At 43.1% G+C, this 25,742-nt stretch overlaps 1 protein-coding gene across 1 annotated transcript; it reads left to right on the top strand.

Moving 5' to 3' along the window:
• Window positions 1-228: 228 nt before the first annotated feature.
• Window positions 229-25,526, top strand: GATM (glycine amidinotransferase). Its single transcript, XM_083183990.1, is given in 11 exon segments — window positions 229-402; window positions 5,193-5,322; window positions 5,325-5,395; window positions 7,553-7,658; window positions 7,661-7,747; window positions 15,355-15,545; window positions 20,316-20,453; window positions 22,245-22,409; window positions 22,539-22,602; window positions 22,947-23,063; window positions 24,884-25,526. Coding segments are annotated over 11 exon segments (1,251 nt in total). The 5' UTR covers window positions 229-333; the 3' UTR covers window positions 24,997-25,526.
• The last annotated feature ends 216 nt before the right edge of the window (window positions 25,527-25,742 follow it).

Consider the following 25,742-nt stretch of genomic DNA (forward strand, 5'->3'; position numbering starts at 1 on the left):
CATTGTCTGTATAGGTTGGGCAGATGTTACTATGCTTTATTTTCTTACACACTGTGATCACCACTGTCTTGTTGCAGCTAAAAAAGGGAAAAGCTATTACGTTTCTTGGAAGAGACACGTTCTAATCTGGGAATGTGTGACCTTTAGCTCTGACACTAGTATCACCACCTGTTATCAGCAGCAGCCAATAGAGAGGGATGTAGAGTTCATATAAAGAGCTTTACTGGCCAGGCTGGCTCTAGTCTACACTATACCATTTTAGTGGAGAGATAACTCAGAGCTCCCAGCTCTTTTGTCATTCAGTGAGAACATTCCTTCCTATAGGTGATCACCATGCTGCGGGTGAGGTGTGTGAGAGGAGGAAGCAGGGGAGCAGAAGCTGTTCACTACATAGGATCTATGGTCTGTATTCCTGCTATATTTCCTGCCTTACATTCCATGCCTGTTCACATTGCATAACCTTGGCTCAGTCAGGTTTTCCCAATAAGTGTCTGGTTACAGCAGTTCATACACTATTATGTCAGATCATGTAACACATCTACATGCGGTTATATATAGAATCAGGCGCCAGTCATAGTGCCATTAAGGGCTTATCTCTCTGATGCCTTGTTAAAAACAGCATCCTTGAAATGAATTTTATATTGCTACCCTGACTGTATTATCTTTCATCTTGATATTGCCAAGGCTGCAATTTGTCGAATGTCTCTGTTCCCGGATTTACATTGTCAGCTGCATTCTGTTCATTCATCTCCTTGTATCTGTCAGCGGAGCCTGGGAACTGGGGATGATAAATCTATTTTACAGATTACGATATAATTTCCCTGTATTGGATGTATCAAGGAAATAGATCACAATTCTCAACACGTGCCATAGAAATACATGCCACTGGAAAATGGTTCTAGTTTAAATGAATTGGTCCCTTTCCTGTGTGCCCGTGTGATCCCTGGCAGGTATGGTTTGCTAGATAGACATGCGATACGTTTATGGGAACCATTATTCTTCAAAACCTATTCCACATTCCATTTGCATATGTTTTTCAGTCAGCACGGGATGCTGGGTTTTGTAGTTTGACATCCCAACCGCTTCTTTTCAAAATGTGTTTTTTATAAAATTGTACAGATTCTTAATAATTTGGCATGACAAGTGTTAAATCTTTTTAACTAAAGACCCATACACACTGTGCGATTTTGCGCTGAGAGCATCTCAGATGTTTGAGCTGCTTTCAGTTCAAAATCCGCCTAGTGTGTTTGGCCCGGCAATGAGCGGAGAACTCCGGCATTATCGCCAGCAGTCACCGCTCATCTGCTGGTATTACCATGGGGTGGACAGCTTTCCATAGCATCCTGCTATGGAAAGTCGGACACACTGGGGATCGTTTGGACGGGTGAAAATTTCTCAGTGTGTGTGCAGTGAGCGATTTTCAGCCCAGCGATTTTCCCTATCATCGCTGTCCATACACGCTGGGAAAAATCCCCCAGTGTGTACATACCTTAAGGCTTTCAGACTGGTCTTGGTGGCAATTTACATTTTTTTGTGAATCCTGCAATAATACATAATACCTTGTACCACTGATTTTAGTAACATTTTTCTACCATATGTTAATGGATCTGGGCACAATTTGTAGTGAATTTTGGAGCCAATTTCTTTACAATATTTTTACTAAAATAAGGTGAAAAGTTGTGTTTTTACACCCTTTTCACATTATTTTAGTTTTGCTGAAATGTATTATAGGGATTTTGTAACAGTTTTTAAAAAAATCTTTAATTCACATTTTTTGGCAATCAGATCGCATTTCCCATACTTAGAATGGGAAATGCGATCTGAACATATTTACTAGAAACAAAATGTAAAACAAATAACGGAGGTAGTCTTGTGATAATAACGCTATCCTCAGACAGCGTTATTACAGGTCCCCTCCGCTTCCATGTCTCCTGATCTTGAACGCAAGCCTAGAGCCAGAGTGCGATCAGCCTGTGTGTCTAAATAGAACACAGGCTCATCATTGAGGTGCAGGCTGACTGGCTCCTGTCACACTGCCTGGCTTCTGTCCCTGCTCTCCGATACCCCCCACCAGTTTGCAGTTGCTTCTGATCCACCCCCTCACCCCAGCTGCTGTCCTACACCCTCTGCACTAGTATTTGTGAAAAGTAAATAAAAGTGACTTAATATGCAATGGAGGGGACAGATTGCTCACCTTTCTGATTGCAGTGCATGTTCATTCACATAATTCTAGTGTTAACAAATGCAGCAACATTAGGTAACTGGGCTACTGCAATCAGGATCCTTTTGTAGAGTATATTTCCCTACGAATCCTGGTCCTGACTATGGTGGAACACTGGGAGGATCAGGGTGAGGGGCTAGTTTAAACAGGTATGCCAGGTCATCAGACTTGGACCGTTTACAGCAATGGGGGAGCCCAACCTCCAGACCACAGCATCCTGCTGTCACTATGGAGGTTGGGCGGGGGGGGGGGGGGGGGGGGGGGTGCACACAGCCTCCGCTGCTGTCTGGTGTACTGTGCAGGCAGCAGCTGGGCCACGGAGGAGGTGAATGGATGCCTGTGTGCGGCATCCATGGCCGCACATAGGAAAAATGATTAGATGATTCTTTACCATTCTCCTACTATGGCCACTGCTCGCAGCTGCCGCGTGACCCAGGAGTCACTTTCTGGTTGTCAGTCACCTAGCGTGCAGCCAGCGAAGGGTAGTCTTCACACAGCGCACCGTGCACATGCGCGGTTTAGCAATGTTTATATGGCCTGCGAATTGGCAGCCCTCCCAACAAGTCTGAATCGGACCCTAAGGTCACTATGGGGTGAACTCAGTTAGGGGCCAGGGGGATGGGCAAAGGGTGTAAATTGGGCTACCGGTGGCTGAAACACCATGGTAATGGGCCATAGCTGATTTGCCCCCTTCATTTCTAATTGAATTCCCCCCCTATATTCCTCTGCATTGATTGTTGCTATCCTGTTTTTCTGTCCCAGGCCCAGCAATATAGGGGTTAAACAAATGCAAATAGTTCTAGCTGCCAGGCATGCTATATGTGCTCTGTCCATAGGAGGAACATGCTCAGGCCAGGGTTTCTAGATAAGATAGGAGCAATAATCCTGTTTACAGCAGCTGTTATTTGGTTTATTTTTTGACCACTGGGTTTCCAACAGCAAAAGGGGTCACAGTGCAACTCTGTGGACTGTTTGACAAAGCAAGTGAGCTGTGTACGTGCAGGGGAGCATGAATGAAAGGCTAGAAGTGCACACAGCATGGCCATAAATTCCTGTTCAGACAAGAGGCACTTAATAGGAGTACTTTGATAATAGCCATGGAAGCATTCCCTACCAACATTCACTACATGGAGGGGGTGCGTAAGGGTTTCCCTTTAATGAGAAATAGACTATCATCTTATTTATTAGCACTGTGGACCAGATGCACCAAGCTTCAAAAAGTGATACAGTAAAGAGTGATAAACAATAATCTCCTAACTGTCAATGACAGTTAGGAGCTTATTTACTAGTTGTTTATCACTCTCCACTTTATCACTTTATTTATTTATTTACTGCTTCTTATATAGCGCAGCAGATTCCATTGCGCTTTCCAATAGTAGACAGTGATAAAACAAACTGGGTAACAACAGACAAACTTGGGGGTTAGAGGGCCCTGCTGCAAGCTTACATTTTATAGGGGCATAGGAGGGAAACATAAGGAGAGACATCAGTAATAGCATAGCTTGTAGGTCCAGAACGGAAGCTATATAATACATAAGTGCCTTAGAGGGTTATGTGTGTGATACTTAAATATGATAGGCTTGCCTGAAGAGGTGAGTTTTCAGGGACCCCTCGAAAGTTTGGAGGCTAGTGGAGAGTCTTATTGTGCGTGGAAGGGCATTCCATAGGGTGGGAGCAGCCCGATGAAAGTCCTGTAATAGTGAATGGGAGCTAGTGATCCGTGCAGAAGAGAGACGCAGATCTCTTTCCCTGTGTCTTGTATTTTATATTTCACTTAATAAACCTTCAAAATGCATATTTTCAAGAGTCGCTTGATTTTATAATATCCCCTCAGCTCTAGGAAGGCGGCTTCACAAACTGCAAAAGCGCCCAAATGTGTGGAGAAGTGTAAAAATCTGAAGCTACATGTACTGCAAATGCAACATCAGAGTCCAAGCTTCAACCACTTCTACACAGTCTAGATCCACTCCTGATATTCTCCTAAAATTCGGTTTGGTCTCATTTTTAGCTTAAATGACTCATGAGACTGAGGGGACATTGTATCTTGCCTACACTGTAGTACAGTGATGGCTAACCTTGACACACCAGCTGTTGTTGAACTACACATCCCAGCATGCCCTGCTACAGTTTTACTATTTGGCCATGCTAAAACTGATGCAGGGCATGCTGGGATATGTAGTTCAACAACAGCTGGAGTGTCAAGGTTAGCCATCACTGCTGTAGTATATACACTAGTGCAGGGTTGCTGACTTTCAAATGCTCCTCTCCGGGAGAAGCCCGGAGAGGAGACTTTCATTGCCCATTCAGAGGGGGCGGGGCTTGACTGTGATGTCATTTAGCCCCGCCCCCATTAAGGAAATAGCCTCAATCACTGATCTCCATGGAGGGGGCGGGGCTAAAAGACACAAGTGTGTCATTTTAGCTCCGCCCCCTCCTCTGAGAAACGCGGATTGCGGCATTTAAATGCCGCGATCGGGGCTTTCGGTAAATCCGGAAGGGTTGCCAACCCTGCACTAGTGGAATATCAGAGATACTCAGAAAATTCCGGGAGTTTCAGTGAATATGGAGCAGAGTATGCTACTCTCCCACATCCCACTTTCTAGTGCTACGTGCAGAACGATGAGTGTGATGATAAAAATAATGCCATGCCTCAGTTAGTGAAATAATGCCATGGGGACATAATAATGCGGTTCTGCTGGCCACACAAAGGGGAGATAATAAAACTTTGCTACAAATTGGGCCACAGTAAAAGTAAGCAACAAGACCAAGTCAGTTAGTGCAAAATTCAAGTCCATCTGTAAAGTGGAAATAAATGCAATATAGTTAAATTAAGGTTATGAGTCATTTCAGCATTACCGTTCTGGCTGATATTATTGTAGAACACTATATTAGTTATGCTATGCAATGTGATGTTATTGCCCCAAAAATGGCCATATGTCTGGTTGACACCAAGCTTCTCCTTACATTTCAGATGAGTAAAGGCCTCGTTGGATGGGTGCAGCGAACTTTCCAGAGCACCCAGGCAGCTGCAGCAACCCAAAAAGTCTGCACTGCCGATGAAACGGTCCCCCAGGACTGTCCTGTCTCCTCTTATAATGAGTGGGACCTCTGGAGGAAGTCATTGTTGGGAGACCAGAAAATGCTAATGTTCCTCCATTTACTGTAGAAGTGAAGGTATGTGCATAATTTAATAAAACACACACACGCCCACATGCACGCACACACACATGCACTATCTACATCCAGTGGCAGAACTACTATGTGTAAAAGGCCATGAGATAAGGGGGGTCTGCCATGTCACGCTTCACCACGGAAATAAGTAGGAACATTTAAACCAGACAGCAAATGGGGTACTTATGTAGTATCTGGGCGTCCGATTTAGAAATCGGATCGGATCGCATCGCATGCGACCAAATCGTATGCGATGCGATGGTCAAGATTTTTCCATAGGATTCAATGTTAAAATGGTCTGAGTCCATTTTAACATAGAATTCAATGGGAAAAAGGGGTCCTTTTCCTTTCCCCACTATCCAAGTGGCATGGAGTTGGATATAAACCTGTGGCGAGCGTAGCGAGCCACCGAGCCCGAAGCGTGGCGAGCGTAGCGAGCCCCGCGAGGGGACACAGAATACTTTTTATGAAATATGCGTCCCCTCGCGGGGCTCGCTTCGCTCGCCACGCTTCGGGCTCGGTGGCTCGCTGCGCTCGCCACGCTATATAAAATCAACTCTATGCCCACTTGGATAGTGGGGAAATGAACAGGAATTAACATTGAATCCTATGCAAAATCGCATCGAATCGCATCGCATCTGATTGTATGCCTTAAGGTAAGGCATACAATCACAAAATCGGACGCCCAGATATTACATAAGTACCGCAAATGGTTATTATTAGTAGTTATAATAATTTAGTAAATTAAAACATTTTCTGTTTTTCATTTTTAAAACAATTATACACAAAAATGCAAAAAAGGAAGAGACCAATTAACAAATTCCGTCATGGAAACCAGCAATAATATTTGTTTTCTTTTAAACTGTATTCTAAAATTGTGTCTTGTTAGCTTTGCTTTAAATAGCGGGGATTATTCTGGTTCAATCGCAAAGGCACAATCACTCTGTAATGGACAAAACCATGTGCACTGCAGGTGGGGCTGATGTAACATGTGCAGAGAGAGTTAGATTTGGGTGTTTTATTGTTTCTGTGCAGGGTAAATACTCGCTGCTTTATTTTTACACTGCAATATAGATATAAGTTTAAAGTACAAACCCCACCCAAATCTAACTATCTTTGCACATATTACATCAGCCCCACCTGCAGTGCATATGCTTTTGTCCATTAGAGTGATTGTGCCTTTGCGAGTGAACCAGAATAACCCCCCGGTATGTGTGAGTAATAAGATGCTGCTGCATTATATTCCCCTTCTCCTATATAAAAGATACATACACAAAACAATGAGGATGACCTGGTTATGGAGTTAATAAGAAATGACTAATGTTATTATTTTGTGCTTGTTAGTACACAGATAACATCTGACTCCTGTGTATATAAGTGGACGCAGGAAGAGTGTGTGGGACCTCACATAAGAGACATGTGACACAGGGACAGCTGGCGTTCATGTACTGCTGCTGCAGACCTCAGACACAGGGACACCAAACTCTCCCAAACAAATCTTTCCCAGCACGCTGTGTGGTTTCTCAATGGGGGTGCTAACAGTCAACAAAAGACTTATTTTTAAGTTGCAGAACTTCCCTAGGTTGTGTCATAAACATTTATGGTTAAACAACATCCTTTTCAGCTTTTTTTGAAGGCCAGCTGTGGCAGCCAAGGGTTAATGTGCAGACGTCACCAGAGAAATGTAATAGTGACAGTGTTGGTCTGGCAAAGTCATTAACTAGTTTCAGGAGGCAGCTGTCCATAGCATCTAGTGTTGCATCTGGTTCTCAAAATATTTTTCCCAGAAAGTAAAAGAGAAGATGAATTGAATGGATTAAGTAACATACTGTAGGCAGGAAACTGAGTGTGTCTTGGATAAAGGCAACAGACACAGGGCCAGATTCTCTAAGCTTCAAAAGTGATAAAATGGAGAGTGATAAACAGCCAGCCAATCAGCTCCTACCTGCCATGTCACAGACTGTGTTTGAAAAATGTCAGGTAGGAGCTGATTGGCTGGCTGTTTATCACTCTCTATTTTATCACTTTTGAAGCTTAGAGAATCTGGCGCCTGGTGTAATATATGTCAGTACCATATTTACAGAAGTAGCTTCCACATTAGATCAGCAGTCTTTTCACTGTATTGAAGTATAAATTGGTTTCTTCACCATCCATATTTAGGCAAATACGTATGAAAAGTACTGGCCTTTTTACCAGAAGTATGGAGGCCATGGATTTCCTCCGGAGCACGTGAAGAAAGCTGTACAGGAGATCGAGGAAATGTGCAATATTTACGACTTGAAGGCGTTACTGTACAGAGACCTGAAATAATCGATTGGTCAGTTCAGTACAAAACACCTCACTTCCAATCTTCAGGTAACTTACAAAAAAGCATGGGAGCTTCCTGTTAGCTGAAAGGAACAGTCCCATTCTTGGCTTATGTGTACTGTACAGTATGTAGCTCTGAGACCATCTGTTCCTGGACCCTGCCACTCCCTTCATTTCAGTGACTTAACTCCATAATTGCAGGGGTGTAGAAATAACTTTTATGTTACTAGAAAAATAAAAAAATAAAAATAAATGATGTGCTGGCTAGGCCACATCAATGCTTTTCCTCCTTCAACCTTGTTCTACCAGAAATTTCTACCCTACTTCATTCATTCCCAGTGCATGCAAACAGGTGTGGTTTGGGAACTGAAATTTTGTACAAGTGGCCCGACATGGGGCCTGATTCAGACTTGATTGCTGCTGTGTGAAACAGACAGAGTGAAATCCCGGCCAGTAAGAGTGAAATCCCACCCAGTGCAAGTCTGCGAATGAGTTGAATACTTTTGCCATCGATGGGGGAGAACCAGATGGTTTCTCTACATCGATGGCACAGCATAAACAAAGGTTTATTTTTTCAAGGTGCCGGGACACGGAGCATAGCTCCTACACCCGGGAAGCCCCGCCTCCACGTTCTGATTGGCCTTTGGGACATTCAGTCAAAAAGAAATGGGGTGGCCATCGATAGCAAAAATTATTGATGGTTATCCATCACATAGTTTGTACCTATCGATGGCTGATTGTAGAATTGCCATCCATGGCCATCCACACTTACAAATTAATCGCTGATCTGCAAACTCACTCACTGAATAATTTTCCCAGTCTCTGCAAGTGTTTGCAAGTGTACTTTACTCTGACCCTTCCACGAGTCTGCGATAGAAACAGACTGATTGAGGCCGGAACTTATGTCCAACATCCTCCCTGAAAATGCCTGGACACCCCTGCATATTTTCTAACACTCCCAGAAAACGTCAGGTGCCCACCCCCAAACGCCGGCTTCCTGTCAGTCACATTGTGAGAGGATTGCAAAAAATAGTATTTTTTTAAAAATAGTGTTTTTTACACTCTTTGACCTCACACCCATGCATGCTACAATCCATACGCACGTGCAGTCATTTGATAATTGATCCGTTTGTGATTACACACAACAGTGACATGCCGTGTTGACATGACAGCATCACTGGATGACGGAGGTACTGAACTGCAAAGATTAACAACATGATTGAGGACAATGCAATATAATGAATACAGCTACCTGCAGGGGGTGGGACCACATTTCAGAAAACAAAACAGGCCTCAGGTATACGTTGGGGGCGCCAGAATTTTCAAACAGGGCGGTATGGGCAGTTCACCCCTGCACACAAAGTAATACATGGCCAGTGAATAAGGGCTGGATGTATTAATATACATCGCCGCCCTTCGACTGCCAGCCACCGCGATGCTACCAGGCTAGCATCGGGTTGTGGTGACGGAGACCCCCGTGATACCTGTAATGTGGTGTGCGGGGGTCTCCGTCACATCCCGGCGGCTGGCAGTGTCCCCCTGCGTCTCCTCCTCCACCCTACACCCGGATGTCCTCCCGGCTGTGACACCTGCTGGGGGAGGAGGAGATCAAAGGCAGATGGGAGGGGGGGGGGCGCACGGATAGCGGGCGGCGATAGAAGCCTGCCAGGCGAAGACAGGGCGGACGGGTATTGGTACATAGGAAAATGTGGTAAAACCCCAGTTTTACCGCATTTTCCCTTTAGTGCATCCCACCCTAACCCTGTTACTCGGCCCCCTCCATTCTCAAGGGGCCAGATGCACAAAGCTTCAAAAGAGTGATAATCAACCATCCAATCAGCTCCTAACTGTCATTCTACAGGCTGGGTATGAAAAATACTGGTTATCAGCTAATTGGCTGGTTGTTCATACCTAACATGACCCCCTCCAAGAGGGACAGAATGCTCTATTCCTGGACTTCCCTCTTAATTAATGATTACCATCACCTGTGGTTTATCCAGGGCCGGCGCCACCACTAGGCAAGGTTAGGCATTTGCCTAGGGCGCCGGCCACTGGAGGGCGCTACCGAGCTGCAGGATAGAAGAAGGAAAGCACTAAGCAGCTGCCGTGCAAGGAGCAGGAGGAAAGCACCCGCCAACAGGACGAACGTAGCCACCAATCATTCATCCCAGCCTTCAGGGAAAGTGCAGGTGAGGCCGCAAATCGCACCCCCACCCACACACTCCTGGAGCTTGTCAGTGTTATCACTGGAGGTAGCGCCCGCACCCCTGCCCCCCGGAGCTAGTCAGTGTCATCGGCGGGATGTAGCGCCCACACCTCCTGCCTCCTGAAGCTGTTAACAGTAATCGGCGGAGGTAGTGCCCGCACCCCCCTGCCCCCTGGAGCGGATCAATGTCATCGGCGGGAGGTAGCGGCGCTACCGTAGCGCTAATTGGAGTGCGGGGCATCCCCGCCCCGTTGCGCATCACCCGGTCACGCTGTCTTTGATGCAAGCTAGTATTGCAGCTACAGCTAAAGTATGAAGCTCTTGCCTCTTTCTGTGCTGTGCTCCTCTGTCACACTGTCAGCAGTATCCAGTATGCAGGACTCGGAGTGGAGACATCCGGGAGGCCAGCACTGTCATTGGCATCCAATATATCCAATACATACACACACACATAAGACATATGGAATGCTCCCTTATTGTTTCTTTACCTATAATGGTTGATGAGAAGCTGTAAATAAATAAATAATGCCTCTTTCCTAAGGGTTAATTGGGGGGGGGGGGGGGGGGGGGGAGTTGGCAGAGGTTTTGCCTAGGGTGCCAAGAACCCTTGCACCGGCCCTGGGTTTATCACCTTTCTGTTTAAAACAGGTGATGGCAATCATAAATTAAGAGGGAAGTCCAGGAACAGAGCATTGTGTCCCTCCTGGCATAGATCATGTTGGGAGGTATGGTATATCACTCTCCACTTTATCACAGGGTTGCCTAACTGACCCTCTCCTTCAGGGAGAAAATGCTCTGTTCCAGGTTTTCCCTTTAATGTATGATTGCCAGCACCTGTGGTGAGCTAGGTCATTGATAAGAAAGGTGTTTCACCACAGGTGATGGCAATCATACATTACCAGGGAAGTCCAGGAACAGAGCATTTTCTCCCTGAAGGAGAGGGTCAGGTAGGCAACCATGAGTTATCACTTTTTGAATCTTGGTGCATCTGACCAAGTTATCAGAAGTCAGTTAGTGAATGCAGGGAGCTGCTGGTGTGGACACGACTTGGCTCGCATATATGTTTCCCTCGGCTGCCGATACAGTCTGGCAGCAAAATGTTATACTAACATAAATGGAAATGCTTTTGCTTCCTAACATGGCAGCATTCATCATGTGGAAATGTAACTACTGTATGCGCTGGTGATAATAGTGTTTACAACATAAACTACCCATTTTACAGGAAGAAATGCATTTTTTTCCCTTTAAGATGTAAAAGTTACCTTTTTTTACTACACAATTTGACAAACTATTTAGAACATTTAGGGGGCAATTTACTAAGATGTATATTCTACTTCACATGTGATGTTGCTATGGGCAACCAATCAGAAGCTACTTATTTATTTAGCAGCCTCTAGAACAGGGGTAGCCAACTCCAGTCCTCAAGAGCTATCAACAGTTAACGTTTTCCAGCTCACCTCACAGGTACACAGGTGCACTCATTACCGACTAACACATTTTAAAAGATCCACAGGTGGGGCTAAATCAGGGCTGGGCAATTGCGGCCCTCCAGATGTTGATGAACTACACATCCCAGCATGCCTTGCATCAGTTTCAGCATGGCCACATAGCAAAAGTAATGCAAAGCATCCTGGGATGTGTAGTTCATCAACATCTGGAGGGCCGCAATTGCCCAGCCCTGGGCTAAATGCTTCACTTGTGATTCTGTGAGGAGACCTGGGAAACGTTAACTGTTGGTAGCTCCCGAGGACTGGAGTTGGCTATCCCTGCTCTAGAACAGGGCTGGGCAATTGCGGCCCTCCAGATGTTGATGAACTACACATCCCAGGATGCTTTGCATTAGTTTTGCTATGTGGCCATGCTGAAACTGATGCAAGGCATGCTGGGATGTGTAGTTAATCAACATCTGGAGGGCCGCAATTGCCCAGCCCTGCTCTAGAAGATAGTAGACAGGATCTGATTGGTTGCCCATAGCAACATCACAGGTGAAGTAGAATACACATCTTAGTAAATTCCCCCCTTAATGTCCACAGTTTAAGCCTTGCTTTGGACTTTGTTCTTTGTAATATGATTCTAGCACAGAAGAGGCCAGCTTTGTTCAAAATAACGTGACTTATCATTTACTTCAGCATGGGAAAAACACAGCAGTCTGATAAGAACCTTTCAGTAATGTCCCTTATGCTGTAATACTTCCAGGAAAAAAAAAAAAAAGTCTATACCAGTATTTTTTTTTTAAATCAGGTTTAAAAAAGTTGGGCCTATATTATACTGTTTTGAATTCTGCCAGTTATTATAAGTCCATTCAAGCCCAAAGGCACATTGGTCAGATCTTGTTGAGGTGGCAAAAACAGTGAGGGGCACTTATCGCTCCATAAGCAGCCAGATGAAAAGGGCATTCATTAAGCAAGGCTCATGAGTAGAAGCTTTGTTGCTGGGATTCTCGTGCCAATGTATGTTGCCATGGCAGCAAATGGCTTTCAATCATAATCACCAGTTCCACAGTCTGTGCGGGTTTGCACTAACCATTGAGGGAATTTCTGCTTCATGACGTAATTCTGCCTCACAGATTAACCGCTCCTCTGCCAGGCGGCAGCATAAGCCCCAACACAAGAGTATCAGTGATGTTATTATGTCACCAGCCCTGACAATGACTCTCCTGACAAGGAGCTGGCTGCCTTTTTTGTTTGTTCTTTAAGCTCTCTACGTACTCAATTACCTTCTACCTAATTTCAAAGTAGTGTCTGGATGTTCTGCCAAGAATAAGTGTTGCCAGCTGTCATTAAATTAAATTCATTGTAAAAATTAAATGTTACATAAAGTTTTCATCCCTTAGTCTACGGTAAATATGGTATTTTACCTATTAGTGTTATACTATACAGTTAGTTCACGTAATGTATTTGCTATCTGATAGGCTAAAACATAATATATACAGACACGTTATCTATATCTGTTCATCTTTATCAAAAAATATATCAAGAGGTACTCTCAACATATATGTACTACCCCCCCCCCCCCTTCTTACCTCCGCACTCACACAGCCCCATACTTTTCCATCCCTAGGTTGGTCTGTCCTATGTGGGCCACACGCATTAGTGTGCATCATGGAGAAAGGACATAATGATCTCTATATTCGGTACTTGTTTCCTAGCACGGCGCCCATCGTATACCATATGCCTTACAATGGTATGTGATGCGATGTTGCGTGATGGCACCCGTTTTTATACAATTTAAAATCATATACCATCGCATTGTATGCCATTGTATGCCATATACAATGGTATACGATTTTAAATTGTATAAGCACCCTAATAGGTGCTTACAATGTTAAAAGCACCCCCATGCCACCCCCAGTATCAACGCCAACCCGAAGCGTGGCAAGCGGCGGCGGTACGCGTCCTCCGACCTTTTCATACCCCCACTATCCACGTCGCGTGGAGTTGATTTTAGATAGTGTGGCGACATGGATAGTGGGGGGTATGAAAAGGTTGAAGGATGCGAACCGCCGCCGCTCGCCACGCTTCGGGTTGGCATTCATAGTGGGGGTGGCGTGGGGGTGCATTTCACATTGTAAGCACCCATTAGGGTGCTTATACAATTAAAAATTGTATAGGGGGGCCAAAATCGCATTGCATCGCATGTGGCTATATGGCATGTGATGCGATACAATGCATAAGATGCCATACGATTGAAAATCGTGGGCGCCATGCTAGGAAACAAGTACCCTATATTCTGCTCTAGAATCAGAGGCGGATTAAGCATGGGGCGACAGGAGTGGTCGCCCCGGGGCTCCCACACATAAGGGGACCCCACAATGGCACTGCTGCCAGTGTGAGGCTCCTGTTGGGCCGTGCTCGTGCAGCAGGGTCGGGCAGTGCAGGCGGGTGGCTCAGCGCAGGAGGCTGCGCAGTCAGCGCCGGGGTCCCTGCCGCAGCGCAGATGGGAAGTCAGCAGTGGGGTTCCTGGGGCGGATGGGAACTAGTAGTCAATACTGCTACTAGTTCCCATCTGCTGCAGGATCCCCACCGCTGACTTCTCATACGCTGCAGGGACCCCGGCTCTGACTGCCCAGACTGCTGCAGATACCCCCTGCCTGCGCTGCCCAGGTACCAGCCGCCCCTGGGGGGTGTCTGTGGGGGCCCCCACAACTTCTGTATGTGAATATATATAACTTTTTTCCCTCAGCCCGGACCTGAGGTTCAGAGTCAATTTCAGCCATAAGGGAACCTATATAATTCAAACATACCTTTCAGAAAACCTATGTATATTTAATTTGTTTTTTTTACAGTCGCACGTCTGGATGGCTGCCTGTCATCTGTCTACTATTATCTATTATTCTATGTTTGTGTGTATCTTTTGCTCAGTATAAATATTGACCTTTAAAACGAATATTATTTAAAGCTATATTTTACCTTTCTTCTTTTTGAGAGGACGTTACCAAATATCCCAGAACACTAAAATAACAAAAAATAAGAGTGCCCCAAAAAGAGTCTTCTTTTCTCCTTGCACAAATGATCTATCTTTCACACTCAGGGAGCACCACCAACCACCTAAAACCAATAGAATGTGTTCAAACACAACTATGCAATAAAAGGGTACTTATGTAGTATCTGGGCGTCCGATTTAGAAATTGGATCGCATCGCATCGCATGCGACCAAATCGTATGCGATGCGATGGTCAAGATTTTTCCATAGGATTCAATGTTAAAATGGTCTGAGTCCATTTTAACATAGAATTCAATGGGAAAAAGGGGTCCTTTTCCTTTCCCCACTATCCAAGTGGGCATGGAGTTGGATATAAACCTGTGGCAAGCGCAGCGAGCCACCGAGCCCGAAGCGTGGCGAGCGTAGCGAGCCCCGCGAGGGGACACAGAATACTTTTTAAGAAATATGCGTCCCGTCGCAGGGCTCGCTTCGCTCGCCACGCTTCGGGCTCGGTGGCTCGCTGCGCTCGCCACGCTATTTAAAATCAACTCTATGTCCACTTGGATAGTGGGGAAATGAACAGGACCTTCTTAACATTGAATCCTATGCAAAATCGCATCGCATCGCATCGCATCTGATTGTATGCCTTAAGGTAAGGCATACATTCACAAAATCAGACGCCCAGATACTACATAAGTACCAATAAAAGTTATGTTGGCTACAAACAAAAATTAGCACGTCCAGATGACTGCCAGTCATCTGTCTACTACTATCTTTAGAAGTTGCCTCAGAGGCAGGGGCGGCTCCAGAGGGAGAGCTGCAGCACAGCTTGAAATTAAAATAGGGGAGATACACCAACTGCCAGTGAGTCAGTTTGAAATGGCAGTTGGTGTGACTCCCCCAAATCCCACTCCCCCCCCCCCCCTCTTATTAAATAGTGTTTAAGCATGGCTTTAATGCTATGGAGCCACGTTAATGACTCCACTGCAAATAGCATCAATAGTAATCTCATGCTTTGTGCCTTTAGGTTTATATGCTGCTATGCCTAGAGACATCCTGCTGGTTGTTGGTAACGAGATTATTGAAGCGCCCATGGCATGGAGATCCCGCTTCTTTGAATACTCTGCCTACCGTCCTCTCATTAAGGACTATTTCCGCCGTGGGGCAAAGTGGACCACTGCACCCAAACCAACAATGGCTGATGACCTCTACGACCAGGTAACTGTTGTGTTTTTTTCCAATGATATCATGTACTCAAACAATGATTTGAAGAAAAAAGGCTAATGTGCTGCCTTTTCCAGCTTTTACTCCCCCATTGGTACTTTCTCTCATGTATAGTTGGTGGCCAAATGGGCTAAAGGAGAGGAGATGCTGGCAGTGTGCAGCTCTCTGCAGTCTCAGACCACCAGAGGGTGCTGAAGAGCACAGGCTGAGGCTCTGGCTCCTCTGCAGCATGATGCCAGGTGTGTTTTGTGAGTGCAGGTATACTGTATCCTGTGTTTGTGCAGCATGTGTAGTGTATGTCTGTGTCTGTGTACAGATGTAGTCTATGTTATTTTATCATTTCATGTGAATATGGTCTTACCTTAATCAAGACGCACCAAGTGACTTGCTAGGAATCATCGAAGGTCCTCCCATTTTACTGCACCAATGAGCAAGTCATATTGGGTAGTGTGTAAGTATGTGTTGTGAGTATTTCCAGTTTATGCATAAAGTATGTACGTAGCAGGGGTAGGGACATTTTATACCATGTTTATACTACAATAACGGCATTCATTCAGCTGTTGCCAACCAGGACTATGTTAAGTGGCAGTTACAATGATATTAAATTTAACAGCATTTTTTTTTTTTGCATAAAACCACTTTAGCAACTTTTTAAAGTTACTAAGATTTATAATAAAACAATAATAAAAGTTAATAATATTTATAACAAAACAGTAACATTGACTAATATTTCTAAAAAAACCAGTAAAAGTTACTAATATTTATAATAAAACAGTAAAAGTTACTAATATTCATAATAAAACAGTAAAAGTTACTAATATGTATAATAAAACATTAAAAGTTACTTCTATATATAATAAAACAAAGTAATAGTTACTAATATTTCTAATAAAACATAGTAAACGTTACTAATATTTCTAATAAAACATAGTAAACTTTACTAATATTTTATAATACAATAAAACACCTGTTTTGGACTCTGGTTGTTACCAATACACAATGACACAAACAGCAAACATTACAAGCATAGAGCTATACAATAGCCCTCTACAAATTAAATTGGTACTACATGTATTTTGATATAAAACCCCACATATCCTGCCATACATAGTATATAATGAAAATGTATTATTTTTACCCAAAACAAAGACATATTTTATTTTGAAGTTCCCTTTGTCCATTGTTTTCATGTAGCTCTGTTTTTAAATTGTGCATCATTTAATAGAAACCCAGCTTTGTAAGTATACTTTCTATTTTTAACCTAACCAGACATCCCCTATAAATCTGTTTGGCGTGTTATGCGGGGTACACACCAGGACGACCCGCTCACGATGCACATCGTGAGCGGGTCGTCAGTGTCTCGTCCGACCCGCTCACGATGACGCGGGAGGGCACGACCCGCTCACGATGTGCACCGTGAGCGGGTCCGATCCGATGGCGACCCGCACCCGGTTCTATGGTCGTCATTGAGATCCTACCTGCAGCAGGTAGGATCTCAATAACGACCGACCGACCCGCGGGACCGCGCATCGGATCGGAATCGCTCCACACCAGGTCAGAAAAGGGCCCAATCAGCACACAATCTACATCCGATTGATCGGAATTGGATCTAGATTGTGCTGATCGGGCCCTAGTCGTCCTGGTGTGTACCTAGCATTAGTTTACTGTCTAGTAGAAAACAATACTAGGAGATTACATCATTTATGGCTTCTATAGCTCATTCCCTAGGTGACTAATAGTCTTTTTGAAGCTGACATGGACTGCAGTGCACAGGCTTACTGTGGGATAGTATGGGAATAGACAATATATTTATTTATTAGCAGTTTCTTATATATAGCGCACACAGATTCCGCAGCGCTTTACAGAGAGAATATTTGACCATTCACATCAGTCTCTGCACCAGTGGAGCTTACACTCTATATTCCCTACCACATGTACAGTACATGCACACACAGACAGTCTAGGGTTAATTTTTTGGGAGCCAATTAACCTATCAGTATATTTTTGGATTGTGGGAGGAAACTGGAGTACCCGGAGTAAACCCATGCAAGCACGGGGAGAATATACAAACTCTGCACAGTTGCATGGTGGATATTAAACCCATGACCTCAGCGCTGTGAGGCAGTAATGCTAACCATTACACCATCCGTACTGCCCTAATATAGGCTTTAATTATTATTATTATTTTAATTTTGATTGTTTTTTAGCTGCACACAGCCTTGTGCTTCCTGACCACAAACATGCTGTCTGCCCTGATTACACTAGCCAAATGACATATGCTTTATACAAGCAAACAAACAACATTGTTAAAGATATATTAGGTTAATTCTGCTTCATAGGGATCAATTCAATTAGCAGTGATGCACAGGCCATTGTGAGAGCATTAAAGCACTAGCAATGGCACACTACATCACCCCTAAATATCCCCTACTTCCCACCTGCATCCAGCATTTTAGTTGCATTTCCTCAGGGTTGTGTTCTAAAATGCCTTAGATAAGGAATTTATATACACTGCACATCTAACCTACATCATGCTGGAATGAACAATTTTACATTGCCCCTAACTGAATTTACCCCATAGTCCCTTCTTAAAATGTTCAAAAGAAACTGTAAACACAAAACATACATTTATTTTCCACAAGAGGGGGCTGTAGTGCAACAGAGCTATCCCACCATAACCTGTAATTAACACAGTGCATCATAAGACCTCAACTTAGTTCTTCTAATCCCCATTCATTTAGTGCTGTGTGCAATCATTCCACTGACAAAATCAGTTCTCTATGCACAAGAGCAGGAATGTTAGCTGATAACACTGTTATCACGTCTTTATTGCTGCCTTGGTTGTAAGTAGTAAATCAACAGTAATGCGTTTGAAGAAACTCAGGGAGCCTGAGGTGTGCTCCCACCACCAGTGCAGTGGCCTAAATCATGCATAGGGGTCGTGCATTGGAATGGACCCTCTTTCACTGTTTCCCCGGGGGCACAGTGCAGCTTCGGACTCCAGGCAGCCAGCCAGTCAGCATCCGACCAAGAGTTTCTCTGCTCCACCAGCAGGCCTTTTCTGGCCCCTGGCATGGGAATGGATACTCCACCGGGCTTTTCGATGAGTCTCCCCCGCAGCGGCCGAATAGACCAACTGAAGGAGAAGTAAACACCTATTCAGTCCCGACGTTTCCCCTCTCCCAGGGCTTGAGTACTCGGCTGGGCTTTTAGCTGTGTCTCTGACTGAGGGCAATTGGCAACCCCCAGAGAGCAATCTACTCAGTCCCAGCTTTTCCCGTCTTCCTGGGATTGGATACTAGACCGGGTTTTTCAAGTGACTCTCCCTCAGAGGCTATAGACCCCTGAACAAGAGCCCCAACTACTCAGCCCGATGCTTCTCCTCTCCCTACCAGTGGGAGAGTCTGACTCCCCCCACGGCAGGGTGTAGATACTCAGCCATACCTTGCACCCACCCAGAACATGAGGTTAACTATTCCCCAGCTCAGTAGCAAGATGCTTAGTCCAACCTTTCTCTATTCTCTGCCAGGGGGCGGTACAGACCCATTGATAAGAACAGATACTACACTTGATCTTAGCTTGGGATGACCATCGATGATTCAAAATCATCAATGGTTCATGGCCGATGTTGATGCTTTTTTTTTTTAAATGCCGGGACACGGACCATAGCTCCGCCCGACACCCGCAAAGTAGGGATGACCATTGACCATCGATGATTCGAAATCATCGATGTTCATGGTTGATGTCCAATACTTTTGCCATCGATGGGGGAGATCCAGATAGTTTCCCTCCATCGATGGAACAACAAAACCATGTTTTGCATTTTTTTTTGCCAAGACACGGAGAATAGCTCCACCCACCGACACCCACAACGCCTTGCCCCCATGTTTTGATTGGCCCACAGGCCAATCAATCAAACACAATTGATGACCATCGATATGTAAAAATATCGGTGGTCAGCCATTGCATAGTTTAGCACTATCGATGTTGCAGAATTGCCATCGATGGCATCCATCAATGGCAATGATGGCCATCCCTACCGCAAAGCCCTGCCCCCATTTTTTTATTGGTCCACAGGCCAATCAAACACAATGGAAGACCATCAATATGTAAAAATATCGATGATCATCAGTTGCATAGTTTAGCACTATCAATGGCCAGTTTCAGAATTGCCATCGATGGCAACAATGGCCATCCCTAATCTTCGCCAAAAGGCTGAGAAGTGATCAACAGTAATGATATTATTATTATTATTATATAAGCACTAACAGCTCTGTAGCGTAATATGTAGTACTTAGCACAGACATGCCCATAAAACTATTTACAAGTCATGGAGACCCAAAAGGAACGAGGACCCTACTCTTCAGGGCTCATTGTTAAATGACTTTAATAGCCACACATCAGTGATTATAGTACCACTGCGTTAACAATAAAGTAAATAAGAAGTTTCTGTAAAGCAAACCTTAAAATGTAATGCTGTTTTTAATGCATGTTAATTTAGTGAAATTTCCAATGTTGCTATTTATGTTAAGAGAAATCTAAAATACATTGATGAATGGTGTTTTAATATGGTCCTTAGTTGTGGTCTTGTGTACTGACTCTGTGTACCCGTCACATTCACACCGCTAAACTGGGGGGTTTCTCATTCATCAACACACAATTTGTCCAAGATAACACAGGAAGAAATGATTTATAGTGTAGTGTCTCATTGTGGGAACTGAGTAGAGGGCTCAGATATTTACTATTTGAGTTTTTTTCTTTTAGGAATACCCTATTCGTACTGTAGAAGACCGGCACCTGCTTGCTGCTCAGGGGAAATTTGTTACTACAGAATTTGAGCCCTGTTTTGATGCTGCTGACTTCATGAGAGCTGGGAGGGATATATTTGCACAGCGAAGCCAGGTAAAAGCATTCTGTACAGCTGTCAGAGTCTGAATTTCTTTTTTCACAGTCACAGACAACTTTAATAATAAAAGTAAGGCAATGCAAATGTACTAGATGCTGGCCGATGGGAGTAATCCAGTTGCAGAACAGGATTAAGTTTGACATGTGTCATGTCTGTGCCAGCGTCTCTGTATAGAGATTGGGGAAGACCGGTGCTGGTGTGAAGAAATAATTGATCCCTAGGCTTATATAACACACAGCAGGAGTTCTCAAACTCGGTCCACACAGTTCATGTTTTCCAGGTCACCCGACCGATGCACAGGTGCATTCTTTACGCATTGACACATTTTAGATCCACAGGTGGAGCAAATTATTTTTCTCGCGGTTCTGTGAGGAGACCTGCAAAACATGCACTGTGCGGGGTCCTGAGGACTGACATTGAGAACCTGTGACATACAGTATAAATGTCGCTTTGGCCTTTTCAGAAATTAAGAATGGTCATTGGATTGTGGCTTTATAAGCATTGACTCCTCATCCAGTATCTTAAAATACCTGGGACACGTGTTTTTTTTTTTTTAAATACTGGCCAATTCACCATAGAACTTTGCTCGGTTTGTATCTGCTCTCAAGAGGGGTGTGGTGCAGCTTATAAACAATGTCTAGGTCAACAGCAAAAGGTACACATGCACAAGGTCAACATTGACAAAAAGTCGACATGGAAAGGTTGACACCTGAAAAGGTGGACTTGAGTTTTTCTAATTTTTTCTCTGTGTAGTACTTAACACCTGAGCACAAGGACCCCCAATTAGTGGGCCGCGTCCCCTCACTTGGCTGGCTTTGCTTGCTATGCTTTGGGCTAGGTGCCTTCCACCACTCCTGCTGTACTTGCCACACTTTACCGTTCCCGATTGGAGACCACGTGGAGGGTAAAGTATGAATAAGCCAAATAATGACAGAAAAAAATGGTGAAAAACCATTTCATGTGTTGACCTTTTCCTTATCGACATTTTGCGTGTGTCTACCTTTTGTCAATGTCGACCTGGGGAATGCCTACATTTCACCTATTGATTGTTGACCTAGACATTGTCCGACAGCCATCTGAATACCCTCATGAGTGGGCTGAAAAAGTTTCTATAATTATGGCCCTTATTGTGGTTCGCTCGCAAAAGGCATATTCCTTTTCACATGGCCAAAACCATGTGCACTGCAGGTGGGGCAGATATAACTTGTGCAGAGAGATTTACATTTGGGTGAGTTATTTTGTTTCTGTGAAGGGTAAATACTGACTGCTTTATTATTACACTGCAATATAGATCTCACTTTGAAGTAAAACCCCACCCAAATCGAATTCTCTCTGCACATGTTACATCTGCCCCACCTGCAGTGCATATGGTTTTGTCCATTTAAGAAGGAATTTCCCTTTTCGAGTGAACCAGAATAAGGGCCTTTATTGTTAAATGTCATGTTGTACTGAGCAGTCTTATGTTCATCTAAAAGCCATCAAATCTAAGGAACCCAGATGTTATCACTAACTATCCATAGAAATTGTATTCAATAGTAAGCATCTATGAGAGTGATGTGACATACCATTTTAATAGGAAACAAAGATATTAATATATTATTATTATTATTACTACCAGTTATTTGTATAGCATGCACATATTCCGCAGCGCTTTACAGAGAATATCTTACCCCAGTCTCTGCCCCAGTAGTGCTTACAATATTAATATCTAATTATTCATTACCATTACAAATCTTACAGTGAAATAATTGTGACAGCTGTTGTTTAATTTCTTGTGTGTGTGTTAGGTGACAAACTACCTCGGAATTGAATGGATGCGCAGACATCTGGCACCAGAGTACAAAGTGCATGTCATCTCATTTAAGGATCCCAATCCTATGCATATTGATGCCACCTTCAATATTATTGGACCAGGCCTTGTACTGTCTAACCCAGATCGACCCTGCCATCAGGTGAATAGCAATATATATGTGTTTTGTTGTGAAAGAACAACACATAGCTATATCAACCCAGTTATGTTGATCGGAAGTGGCTTTTCCTAGAACAGTAGCTAACAATTTTTTATACATATCTATTAATAGATTGAACTGTTCAAGAAGGCTGGCTGGACTGTGGTCACTCCGCCCACTCCCCTCATCCCAGATGGTACGAATAAGTCATGTTTATTTGTTTTATCAAATCTAACCCATATTACTAATTTTATTTTATTTGTTGACATTTTTTTTAATTAACAAAAAATATAACACACTTCACACGATATATAACATCATACATAAAACCGATATGAAGAAACAATTCCGACAAAGCATACTGTATATGTGCAATAAATAAATCACTGGCATATAAAGTGGCAAGATTTATAACAATTCATCTGTCGATCAACAATCATATATTACCTATTTTTTTTTTTTTATTTAAGTTATATTTAATCCCTGTGAAAAATATGCCTGTCCCAGCCATATCTTTTACAATGCTTTGTTCTGTTTCAGATCATCCTCTGTGGATGTCCTCAAAATGGCTCTCAATGAATGTCTTAATGTTGGACGAGAAACGTGTAATGGTGGATGCCAACGAAACTTCAATTCATAAGATGTTTGAGAATTTAGGTGAGTGCATATAGAAACGTATCTGGTCGATGGATCGATAATGTATAGATCATAGGTTCTCAAACTCGGTCATCTGCCCCAAACAGTGCATGTTTTGCAGGTCTCCTCACAGAATCACAAGTGAAATAATTAGCGCCACCTGTGGATCTTTTAAAACATGTCAATGAGTGCACCTGTGAAGCTGCTGGGTGACCTGGAAATCGTGACCTGTGTGGGGTCCTGAGGACCGAGTTTGAGAACCACTGGTCTAGATCAACCATGTTATGGCCTACCACGCTTCGTCAGCCATGTCTAATAAGATGACTAAAGATAGTCAACAGCGTCTAGCTTGAAGTAACAAAAGTTAGACAAAAGTCAAGGTCAATGGGTATGTGATTGACAAAAACAAGGTCGACATGCATTTTTCATGTTATTTTGCTTTAGACTGACTTGGTTCATACTGTACCATCCACGTGGGCATAGAGTTAGTTTATTATATCGTGCAGAGCGTGGCAAGGCACCATGTCCAAAGCAAGGCTTATTTAGTGTCCATGTTCACCTACAGTATGTCGACATAGCCACCAAAAAACATGAAAAACTCATGTCATCCTTGTGACTATTGATCACGATTCTGTCGACCAGACCCCTGTGTCTAACTTTTTTTTATTGTCGATCTAGAAACTGTTGACTATCTTTAAACGTCTAACTAGACTTGTTCCACTAAGCGTGGTTGACCATAACATGGCCGATCCAGACACCGTCGATCTCCTATACCATAACCTTATACCATAACCTTATAGTAACTCATGGGACAGTTCAGAATTGAGTACATGCCCAAAGATAGTAGGTATTAGGTTTAGGTATTATTGAAATAAAATTTACCAACAAATAATTTCCTTTATATTAGTTGAAATGTGCACTTATTGTATAGGTGTAAATATATATATATATATATATATATATATATATATATATATATATATAGATAGATAGATAGATAGATAGATAGATAGATAGATAGAGAGAGAGAGTGTGTGTTTTGGAACCAGGGCACTCACCAGACAGCAGTGGGATGGGATTCAGAAACTCCATGATTTAGGACCATGCTGGGTCCGAAACGTCGGCTTACTGTCTGATTTTGACATGAAGAAATAAATAACTAAAACTGCTGTCTGGTGTGTGCCCTGGTTCTAAAACTCTATGGACTTGGACCATATAATCTTTATATGTGCCTGACGGGAGCACTGCAAAGACGATACTTAAACCGTGAGTGCATTGGTACCAATACTGTGTATATATATATATATATATATATATATATATATATAAAAATATAGACAGGTGGTGTCCAGCACGGCCCTTACAATTGTTGCTTGCTGGGTTCCCTCACTGGAGATACGTCGATCGATATGTGGTACTCCAAGCTCATTACCAAGATTTCTGCGCTTCTCCTTGAGAAGAGATTTTATTTGTTTTCACGTTTGAACCAAATTCTTTCTAGTACATTTTTCAAAAAATGATTCAGCTAGATTTAGTAAACCTTTTAAAGAAGACAAGTGGAGGTGTATCTCATCGCAACCAATGAGATTCTAGCTATCATTTTATAGAGGGTACAAGGCAAATGAAGGCTAGACTCTAACTGGTTGTAATAGTAAACACCCCATTTGTCATCTGTAGAAGACTTGATAAATCTCCCCATAGGTTGTTTTATGCAACATATTAGAATGTAATGGCATACAAAATCATAATTCTAAATGTCATAAATATGCAGTTTTTGTAAAATGCTCTTTGATTTATCAACTGAGAAATGATAACTGAGAAATGACTCTTTTCATTGACAGGCATCTCCACCATTAAAGTTAGTATTCGCCATGCGAATTCATTAGGAGGAGGATTCCATTGCTGGACTTGTGACGTTCGTCGCCGTGGAAGTCTTCAATCCTATTTCAGCTAATAAATAACGCTGGAAAATAGTAATAATACATCAGTGTATTAGCACCTCATTTTATATACAAAGCGATTATCGTAATGTGGCCTTTGCAGATAGACCTACAAGCTCTTCTGCCACCAAAGGGTCTAGTGACAAGGATAATTATTTTGCCCTCTAAAATTAAGCTTTTTTATTTGTAAACAAAGTAAATGTCACCTTTTTTGCTTCTTCTGCGGAATGAAAACATTTTAATATTGTATGTTGTATTTGCATTTAAGAGTTAAATAATAAATAGTTTATAACTGCAAAGTGACATTGTATCTGTCCATCTCTGGCCTATCCTAAAAGGCAACTATGACTGTGCCACGTAATTACCGTCTCTGTTAGTCTAATAAATCTGGTTAGTGACACTTCAACAAGTCACACTAAGGGGAATCAGAAGACAGTAATTCCAATGCATTCATCAGAACTACATATTCATTTTGAAAAACAGATTTCTGGTTTTTATTTTTCATGTCACTTGGAACAATACTTATATTTATATACTACTGTTACATACTATGAATTTTATCATCTGTTTATTTTAAGGTAACTAATCCAGTGTTTGACCAATATCTGCAGCAGAGGCCTAACTAGATGTTTAAGGGCCCCATAGCAAAATTTTGGAAAGGGCCCCCCTGACGCTTTTACTACAATGCCCCTTATGGATGAAGGAAGCGAGAGACAAAGAGGGCGTCAGGAGAAAAACAGATAAAAACAGAGTGAGGAGC

Source organism: Crinia signifera, chromosome 4 (genome assembly GCF_055691185.1).
Source record: "Crinia signifera chromosome 4, ASM5569118v1, whole genome shotgun sequence".
Lineage (NCBI taxonomy): Eukaryota > Metazoa > Chordata > Amphibia > Anura > Myobatrachidae > Crinia > Crinia signifera.